Source organism: Quercus suber, unplaced genomic scaffold (assembly GCF_002906115.3).
Source record: "Quercus suber isolate HL8 unplaced genomic scaffold, Cork oak 2.0 scaffold_244, whole genome shotgun sequence".
Classification (NCBI taxonomy): Eukaryota; Viridiplantae; Streptophyta; class Magnoliopsida; order Fagales; family Fagaceae; genus Quercus; species Quercus suber.
In genome coordinates, this window is record NW_027069701.1 from 800,799 (window position 1) to 811,630 (window position 10,832).

Here is a 10,832-nt window from a genome sequence, read left to right on the forward strand (position 1 = left end):
GACATGTGATTCCAGACTTTAGGGGCATGATACGACAATACATGCAACTCCCCAGCGGAGTCACCAAATGTTTGGGGCCATTTTTCTGTTGCCCAGCCACGTGTGATTTGTTGGAGGGATGACCTTACTAGGCCCGGGTTCTTTTTTGGGGAGTTGCGCTTGGAACTCAACATTGGGCCACATGGTCCAACGGCTACCGATGTATTATTAAGCCTAACAATCATTAATGCCAAAATCTAAGAATCACGATAATTGTTGAGTAAATATGTAATATGTGTTTGATATGGTAGATTTGATTAGCTGTAATAACAGTTGAAATAAAGTAGTATTTATTTAGAGGTAAAGTAATTGTGTACTCAACGATGTAAATTTAAAGATAAGGAAGCAAAGTCACTTATCTTTGTAAGGTTTGTAACCCCAACTGTACAACTTCTGTGAGTTGATAATATCCCAGCAAAATGCCAGCAGTAGAGAGGCAGTTTACCAGCGGTTAAATGAGTTTAAGCCCTTTGTACGGTTTATAGCTCCAACTGTGTAGCATCAGTGAGCTGACAGGATTCCAGCAAGATGCCAGCGGTAGAGGCTAGTTAAGCTTGCCCCTCTTATCATGCATTTAAATGAGTTTAAGCCTTGGTTAATAGTTGTAATAGTAATTAGAATAAAGTAATATGTATTTAAATGTGAAGTAATCATGTAATGATATAAATTTAAAGGTAAGGAAACAGAGCCACTTATCTTTGATAGTTTGCTGCCCAGCTATGTAGCATTAGTAAGCTGATAAGATTCCAGCAGAATGCCAATAGTAGTTTTCCATGATGATTTCAAAATTGAACGGAAAAAATGGGTGCAACTGGAGGGAGAGAGAGTATGCCCAACTGTGTGTAAGGGCTGGTTAAACTTGCTCCTCTTATCATGCACTTAAATGAGTTTTTCCCTTAACAGTGCTCTTTTAGTTTTTGTGAAATTATGAGTAGTATTGCCTTCCATGAGAAGGGCTTTTATATGGAGTATATATGCCTTCTAAGAGAAGGGCTTTATGTAAGAAGTAGTGGTACCTTCTAAGAGAAGGGCTTTAGTAACAAAAGTTCATGCATTCCATGAGAAGAACTTTTAGTATGAGTGTTTGATATCTCTTAAGAAGTATTGAGATGGTAAAATATATAGATCTGTTGTGAGATATGAGAGATATGGTGGTTAAAGATAGTAAAAATATATGATCATAACTACTGGAGAAGTTGTTGAGATAGCTTTCCAAGATAAAAGATTTTTGTAAAAGAAGAGCATGGAGATGTATTTAGGTATTTGGAGATAAGAGCAGTGAGATAGGTGTATTTTCTGAGTATCGAGAATGAGAGAATGAGCATATGAGGAGTAATAGTGTAGCAGTGTGTTTAGCAAAGCTGTTGGGATTTTCTGTTGAGATTGTATAAAGGCTTATGAAGGGCATTTATGAGCTAAGGGCTGAAGAGTTTAGTTCCTAATTTTGGAAACTAAAAACTCAGAAGTTCCCCCCTTTCATTCAGAGCTTCCTTCGGTCATTAGAGGGAGAGAGAAGTTTATGAGTGAGTTTTTTCTTCTTGGTGTCCCCCCTTGAGGTGTTTTTCAAAGGTCCCCTTTAGATGAGTTTAAGGGTGTATTTTAGCAAATAATATCAAACAAAATATGTCCCCTACAACAATGAATCTTCAAAGAATCCATTTTTTAGGTTTGGCCAAAAATGGTATGTTTAGCTTTAAGGTATTCTTGCTATTTCAGGTAAGAGTTGTTGGGGAAAAAAGCAACAGAAAAGGAAGGTATTTTGGCAAGAGAAAGGTAACTTTAGTAGTTGGTTTTGGTTTTAGCCAAAAGTGAAAAAATCAGTAATACTCAAGCTGCTAGTTCAGCTGTCACAGCTGCTTTGAAAAGGCTGTCCCAGTTGTCAGGAAAAACTGTGACAGCTATCATGAAAAAGCTGTCCCAGCTGTCAGGAAAAGCTATAAAAAGATGTTTGCTTTGGGTAGAACCAATGAGGTCAGATAGGTCATTTCAAACTGCTGGAGAGGTCATTTCAAGGATTTGGCTGAAAAATGGTAAGATCTCTTTGGAGGATATCTTGCTATTTTGGGTATAACAGCTGGCTGCTGGGATTTCAGCATTAAATGGTTGATGATGTCACTCCTAGCCAGGTGTCAAGTTCTGAATACACTATTGGGATTCAGCTAGAAATGTTTCATTCTTTGGGTGTTTGTGTTTTTGGTGCAAGGTTCCATTACAACACATAATATAAGGATTGGTTGAAAGGTGATGAAGCCTTAAAGATTTAGTCAAGGTCTCATTGTGTTGTGACATAATCTTGGTGAGGAAGAAGAGTATTTAATGCTCTGCTCTGGCAGCTGGCAGAGAAATATATGGTCAGATTGTGGCAGACAGCAGCTGGGTATTCAGAGATATTATGAATATTTTATATAGAGAGAGATTAAAGATAGCCAATCAAATTAGGCCATTTGTTTAAGCTGGATTTTAGCTGAAAGAAGTAATGAGATTTATGTAGAATAATATAATGAAGTTTCTGAATACGTATAGCAACAGCTGGGGATTGAATGAACAGTAATCTTCCCAGCAGTTAGATGGCTGGGGATATTGAGCATTTGTCATATGATGAATATTAAGCATAGAAAAAGAGTAATGAAGAATTTTATCATTTTAAGTGCTACGTAAGAGATGCTTACCATACGTTACCCGCTACACACGGACTCGTCAGAGTTTAGGGAGTTGAAAAAGACACGCCAAGCAACATGTTTCTTTTACCAACTTTAAACCACTGGAGCTTTACTGAACATACCTCTTGGCCCTCCAAACCACGACTCCCAAAGTTTCCCCAAAGTGACTTATGAGCTTGGATCATAAGCCGAAGATGAGATGACGTACCTCGGGTTTTGTTGTCATTTTGTGTAAATATGGGCTCTTGTTGAAGAGGCCGCTTGCCATGAGTGTAAGAGAGGTAATATGGGCCATGAGCTTTGATTCATTTGCTTAAGCCCGATCCATATGTTGACATTGATAATGTCATGGGGTTATGATCTCAATTGATGAAGAGGAAATTTGGACCATGGACCCGCCTCGTGAATTAAGGATCTCGTGGGCCATGTGAGCCAAATCCATGTAGTTGAATGAGATATGAGCTCATTTTGGGCTTTAAATAGATTTACCCATAAAATCAATAATATGTTGATGTGGCATGGGTTGCCAATGAAGTAATGCCACATGGGCCGAAAAAATGGTCCTCAACATAGGGTATCTTACAAAATCCCACCCTAGCCTCATAAGAACCTAACTTAGTATAAGGCCACGATACTTCAACAGAGTTTGACAAAGGTGTATCATACACGGATAATACTAGTTGCTGATTCCAAGACCAGAGGTCTTGTCCATCTGATCAGTCACACAAGCAAGTTTCTCAGCCTCTATGCCTTTGTTCCCAGCTCTGGAACTAGGCCAAAGAAATGGTCAATTGGAATGTTAGTACCATCCCCAAGATCCCACTTAACCTCAGTTAACTGTGTCCCTCTAGACCAAAGGATACTCCTAGATTAATAAGAAATATTGGTAAATCTACACTCAAGTGGAGTGTTGAAATTAAAATATTTTTTGTTTAAGAACATCATTCATGAAAAAAAAATTAGGCTTAGCAACAAGCGTCCAAAAGTGGTGTACATTTCTGAATCACTAAATATACAACATGAATCATGGTTTTATGCAAGTAAATAAGTTATATTTCAAAAAATAAAAATAAAAGTTCCGTTGTACATTCTGTTCTACCTTTTTATGCTAAATCTGGTGAAGATGCTTGGTCTCCTCTGTAAAATTTTAAACATTCCTTTTGCGGAGACCATAAATCCAATTGATCTGATTTGTGTTTTTTGCTGCAGAATCATAGAGCAAGGACTTCTCTATCCTTGGAAAGACATGGTCTATATCTCTGGATCTGATGTTTAGTGATTGTAGATATCTTTTGTAGATATTCCTATCAGCATGTCTGTTTGTATCGTTTGATAAATCTGAAAACTAGTCTTCTAATGATACTATCTTCTCTGATCAATTTGGGTTACTTCATTGCTTCATAGTTTCAGTTCTTTTGGGATTAATTATTTGCTTCATAGTTTCATTTTAAATTACTTAATAATTTAAATTTTTTAGGCTACAAAAATAATGGAAGCATCATTTTATTGGACAAACTAAGCATGCGTGGCAAGTTTGTGGTACTTAACAAAAAATATGGTTGGATGGGCAACTGATGGCTAAATTCTGAACTTCAGGATGTAGAATCCAAATACTCCCAAACTTTAGAGGTGTGGTTTGCAAATTTAGCCTTAAAGATTAGTATATTAACAACATAAATCATTCCTAATCACCCAATTCTGCCACATCAAAACAAAGGCCAAAGAGGTGGTTTAGGGGGACGGGGCAAAGAGAGAGAGAAAAGAATAATTACACAAAATTGCAAAATCTGAGACATACAAATCCTTATTATCCAAATACTTAATAATAAATTCATCACTCCAATTCTTAACAGCATACATCATTCCTCATCACACCCAATTCTGCCACAACTCAAAACAAACACCAAAAGAGGGTGAGGAGGGGGGTTCCACAATAATTACACAAAATCTAAGATATACAAATATTTATCATCCCAATTGTTATCAATCATTTCATCACTCCACCCATCTTGTCTCCTTGAAATAAAATTGTCTTCTACTTAGAATTCATCCTAGTTATTTTGGCGGTAGGAACTATCAAATCATCCAAAAATTGCCTACCTATTGATTCCTTCATCATGAAGACTCTGATTGCATCCTCTGGTTTTATATCCACATTTGGTTCAAAGGAAGAGCTCTTCTCTGGCTTGAAATCTGCAAAAGGCTTATGTAGATCTGCTCGTCCAATTAATTTCTTTAATTCTGTGATTTCTTCCTCCATTTTGCTTATCTTAGCTCGCAATGCCTTTGTCTCTACTTCATTACCCCCAGACTTCTTTTCGTTATGGAGAGATTGCAAAACAATCTTATAAAATAATGATCCCCCTACAATTACAGTAGAAACACAAGAAGATTAAGACAAAAGAACAATATGTGGTAGTATTATAAGGATTTGGTTCTCCTGGATCATATGTAAGCTTATTTTACTCATACAAAAGACTAAAATAATAATCTGTCTGTAGCACACAATTCCAATCTTGATATGGATGGTGGTCAAATCGTTTTAATATGATTCAGTTGCTAAAAGGCTTGTAGCAAAGTATTAAATGCAATTCAAACTTAATGTGAAAGAGGGTTATAGTACATTTGTGTTAATGTATAATGTACTCCGAATATCTTCTCTACATATACATGTGAATCTCATCATTTACATTATTAATCAAGGAATTATGATAATGGCCATAGAGGACATTTTACTTAATGTCATAAGAATTCCAAAAACTAAGCATATAAGTATTTCATTTGAGATGCCAAGCGCTTTGTAACTCAATTGACAATTCCTAGTGTTTATAACGGAGACGTCTAGTGTTTAAATTTCCCCTCCCCCAACTTTTGAATTATCAAAACAAATAAAAATAATATTTCACTTGAGATATAATTGGTGTAGTTTATATAAATCCAATTGCTTTGATATTTGTGAACTCAATATTTATGATAAATAGGCCTTTTCACGAAAGTAGTTTTCTAAAATCAAAATTATTGGATTCATTTAAAGTTCTCGCTTCATTATATACATACAATTAAGAATTAAAAGGGTGTAATACATCATCCTCCAAGTATTAAGAAGTTGAAATATGGGTGTATTGCGTTCAAGAATGGAAACTGACATGTTCAACATGTAATTTTTTTAATGAAGGAACTCAAAAAATCCTATAAAAATAAACATGGTGGCTAAGCACTTTGTGAAAATAAAGAGTCTAGCCATGAGGCCAAAAAACCACTAGACATCCCATGTGTTAAACCTCACAATTCTAAACTATGAATTTTAAGTTCGGGTGATTTAATTATATGGTTGTTGAAAGGGATAAGTGACTTAATAAGAAGAGGAAGTGCATGTTTATGTGATATTTTGATCGTATTGTAATAAAAGATTACAGTGTATTAATTCATCCATGATAAGTAGAGACCATATCTTTCTCGAAAGCACCATGTAATTCCATGAAAAGAATGGTAACATAAGTATATATGCTAATCAAGAAACCAAAAAGTAGCAAAAAGTAAGAAAGAAGAACCTAAGGGATTTTCGCCCAAAAACTTTGTAGTTTAGTGGCATTTCTTGATCTCCTTTATGAGGAAAACCAAGGTTCAAGTCCCCCTCCTCCACTTTCAACAATCGAATTATCAAATAACCTAATGGATTTTCACTTCAACAATGTTTATAAAGGTGCAAAATGCCTTACGGCATATAACTAAATGTACGTAGAGTATTGATGGTGATGAAAATAGGTTTTTTGACAAACTAATTGCTATCTATTATTTGATGGACTAATCCTTTATATTGGAATGGGTAAAGCGTTCTCCCTTGAAGCTTGTTGTTCTTGCATAAATAGTGGAGAGAAATTTCATGAATACAAAGTAAATGTACATGCATCAACAAATGCAAAATGCACCAACCTAGAAGTAATTTTTATCAAGTTTTATCAACAAGTGCAAAATGCATGAACCTATATTTTTGTATTTGGAGTGTTAAAGATTTAAATGTGGAAACCTAATGGTTAGTTAGATCATTTTTTTTTCTTTTTGCATGAGATTGAGATTTGTCTAAATCTAGACTTATGAACATAGATTTTCGTTTTGGTTGTTAGGATATAGATTTGAGGAAATTCACTGTATTAGAATTGTGTTATTTTTTTTTTCTTTTTCTGTTTAGGGATAATTACACTTTACCCATCAGTGGTTTGCCTCTAATTCGATGTGCCTACTCGTGATTTCAATTTTGACACTTTGCCCACCTGTGATTCTCACCATTACTGTGCCGTAACCCACCTCTTTGCTTTCCATTACTCTAACACAGAAAATGTAAAAAACAAAACCCTAAACGTATCAAAACACTCCTCACATGAAGAACATACACAAACATGGATTGATCCAATTTGGACTGACTGGTTGTATCAATGCTTTGCCAAAGCAAAAGGGTCCCAAGAAATAAGAGTTACACTTTACACAAAGAAATAAAGCCAGAAAAGAAAAGAGAAGAAGAAACTAATTACAGCCAAGCAGAACCCAAACCACAACATCCAAAAATCAAACACCTTACCCACAAAAATCCATAGCCAAACTCCAAAAATCTACCAAGAACAAACCACAATTCCTCAACAAAAACCCAAACACCTTAACTACACAAACCCACAGGCCACAGCCAAGCAGGATCCACAAAACAAAAGCAGGTCCCAATTGGATTCCATCAATGCGGCCTTCACGTCTTTCATGGGTGCACTAGTTCGTTCCCTCAATTGCTTTATCAAATTTGTTTGATTCAAAGCTGAAGAAGAAGAGGAAGGTTCAGTGGTGAATCTTCTACAAGTGGAATTAGGGAAGAGCCGAGCGTTGAAGAGGATGGCTTCGATAGAGCGAGAGCGTTTTGTTACGGCGGAGAAAGCCATGACTTGTCAGGAATTGAAAGTGCGCTGACGTTGATGCTGAGAGTGTACCGACTATTGACTACCAAGTGCGGCGTAGCTGCTTCAAAGACACTAATTTTGCCCAGTTTGTTCTTTGTTGTGTGACTCTTAGAAAAAAAACGTCCTTTTTTTAAAAAAAAATATTTCTTTTTCCTTTGACAAATAAACACTTTAAAACAATATTTAAAATGCAAATTTCCCCAATTAAATTTGACTAAAATTATTTTAGTACTCTAACAAGTCTTTTAAGTTTTTTTTTTTCCTCATGTTTGTGTATGTTCTTCATGTGAGGAGTGTTTTGATCCGTTTGGGGTTTTGTTTTTTACATTTTCTGTGTTAGAGTAACGGAAAGCGGAGAGGTGGGTTATGGTATAGTAATGGTGAGAATCACAAGTGGGTAAAGTGTCAAAATTGAAACTACGAGTAGGCACATCAAATTAGAGGCAAATCACAGGTGGGTAAAGTGTAATTATCCCTTCCTTTTATTGGAGGACTGTGAATGCTTTTTGCCCATGTGCATAGATCTTAAACCTGGTTACCCATCCGGTGCTAACCATCCAACCAAACATAAGGTGCGGACTATTTAATTCAACCCTTCATTCCGGTAGCAAGTGAAAGAGTGTGCCATCCAAAAGGATCAGGTCGAGTGGCTGTTGTACACAAAATCAGATCCAACTCAACCTATAAACATCCCTATTTTTCGTTTACAACATTTTTTCTTATATATAATTAAAAACTTTATTGGAAAAAAAAAATGATGGAATACAAAGAACCCAAGCACATAGGCAGCGTGTGCTAATGAAACAGGAAAACGCCAAATCTAAGACTCATGAAATGTACATTTGTCAATCAAATCAGATAAAGAGATAAACTTGAGAATACCTGCATTCATCCATTCAAATAAAATCTAGAAAAAAGGATGGTTTATTTTTTCTATTACAATTTGCATATGCAAGTGGTAACTATTTGCAGAATCCCACTGCATATCAAATATTTTCATGCCCACAATACCACTCTATATAGAATATCTTTCAATGGCACAATACCACTTTCCTATATCATGTTGTAGCAAGAATATGTAACTGTCTTTCCCAATTCCTCTTCTAATCAACAAAAATTTTAATCTTGTTATCTCTAGAAATTTTTTAGTTGATTTTTTTTAATTTATATCAATTTTCATTCATATTTAAGTCTTTGCATTCAAAATAATGTTCTTACTTCACTATATTAATGCTAAATTCTTGATTATATCTAATACTATTAAATCTAACTAATGTACCAAGAACTAGGTTCTTTTTTTATTTTATTAATCATTATGATGATTTAACTTTTAAAAAGTTAAGTATGGACAAGTTAGAACTATTTATAATACATTGATTAAAACTAAACAATTTAGAAAGCAATATAATTCTGGATTCCAATAATGAATTTTCAATTCCCAAATAGTGTCCTTTCAAATCTATGGTTTTTATTTTTTAATAGATAATGCGGTTGCCTATATTAAGAGAGAAATTGTTGAGAAATGAAAACTTCAACTCAAATTTGATACTTGATTGTTTTAGTTTTCTAAGAGTACTAAAGTTTAAATTATTTTCATTTTTTTTTTACTATTATATATAACAGAATATATAGTATACAAAAAGAAAAATAAAATTAATTATAACAGAATTAATTTGGCCACCAAAGTAAATTCTTGAGTTCGTTATTAGGATGACAGGGACGACACTCGGACCAGGAAACCTAATTTCAAAGGCAAAATTATAAAGGAAATGAAAAATATTTTACAAATTTGACTATATTTTAGCTGCAAACAATCACTTGAAAATGGAAAAACATTTTCTGTTTTTAGGAGCATAAGAAAACTAATTAAGGGGGGGAGCCGGGAGTGTGATAGTGTATGTAGTTGTAGTGACAGACCTGGGATGGTTTTGAGGCCCTCCTCGCAAGCAACAACCGTAGCGTTTTTAGCGAAGTTGGTGGCAATCCGACGGAACTGGGAACGGGCTTCCTCGTCTTGCATGGACTGGATCACCTTCGTCCTAACGACGTCATCAACCTTGGCAACAGCAGCCCAGCCATAACCATAAGAGCTCGAACCCCACCCCTTCACAGTCGTTAGATCAGGTGCGTTTTGTATCACCGAATTGCTTGTAGAGGAAACATAATCCCAAATCCCCATATGATATATCTCTCTCTCACTTACTCTTTTTTTTTTGAGAAGAACTCTCTCTCTCCCTCTCTCTCACTCAAAACGCAGAATGTGAAGTATTTGATCTAGCGCTGCAAGCTAAAGTAAAGTCAAAAGAACTAGGGTGGAATGACCACTAGTCAAAGTAAATATTTATTATTATTATTATCCTCCCACTTACCAAAAAGATAAAAAGAAAACCTCACAGAAGTTTTCTTTTTGATAAAAAGAAAAAGAAATCTGACAGATATTAGTCCCATATTCCCATATGATCTCTCTCTCTCTAAACGCAGAATGTGAAGTCTATGATAGAGCAACGACACCCACTTATAAATGGTTTTCTAAAATATAAAAAAGTGTTCAATTTTATATATTTTAATCCAAAAATTTTCACATTAGTCTTTATAAAAATGTTTAAATATGAACAATAGTCTTACAAATGAACAATAACTATGTATATATACATAGTTATTGTTTACTGTATAAATAATTTTTTTATTTTTATTTTATCTCCCCTCTTCACTCACTCTCTTTTCCTTTCTCTCTTCTCTCATGGTTATTGTTTACAGTGTTAAATTTTTTTTTTATTTGAATAAATATGTATAATAGACAAACTGATGTGAGTGTTTTATAAAAATAGGTGTGTAAAATAAAAAAAAAAGTAGGTTTTAAATGTGTAAAATAGAAAGAAAAAAATTACACATATTAATGTGGATGCTCTAACACTTCATGCTAAAGTAAAGATTTTTTTATTATTATATTCCCACTTACGAAAAAGATAAAAAATAAAATATTCCCACTTACGAGTGTGGAATCACTTTATTACCACCACTCGCCAAAGTAAATATTCTTTTATTACTATTATATTCTCACTTACCAAAAAGATAAAAATAAAACCTCACAGAATTTTCTTTTTGATAAAAATATTAAGTTAAAAAAGAAAAAGAAATCGGACAGACTTAAGAATTCAAATTCGGCTGCCCAAAGTTCTAGTTGATTAGGGTC

The 10,832-nt window shown here is 34.5% G+C and overlaps 1 protein-coding gene across 1 annotated transcript; it reads right to left on the reverse strand.

Moving 5' to 3' along the window:
• Positions 1-4,477: 4,477 nt before the first annotated feature.
• On the reverse strand, positions 4,478-9,937 carry LOC112035530 (uncharacterized). Its single transcript, XM_065780741.1, has 2 exons — positions 9,557-9,937; positions 4,478-5,063 (listed from the first exon to the last, which is right to left on the reverse strand). Exons 1-2 carry the CDS (start codon positions 9,816-9,818, stop codon positions 4,735-4,737), a joined length of 591 nt encoding a protein of 196 aa, XP_065636813.1. The 5' UTR covers positions 9,819-9,937; the 3' UTR covers positions 4,478-4,734.
• Positions 9,938-10,832: the final 895 nt, after the last annotated feature.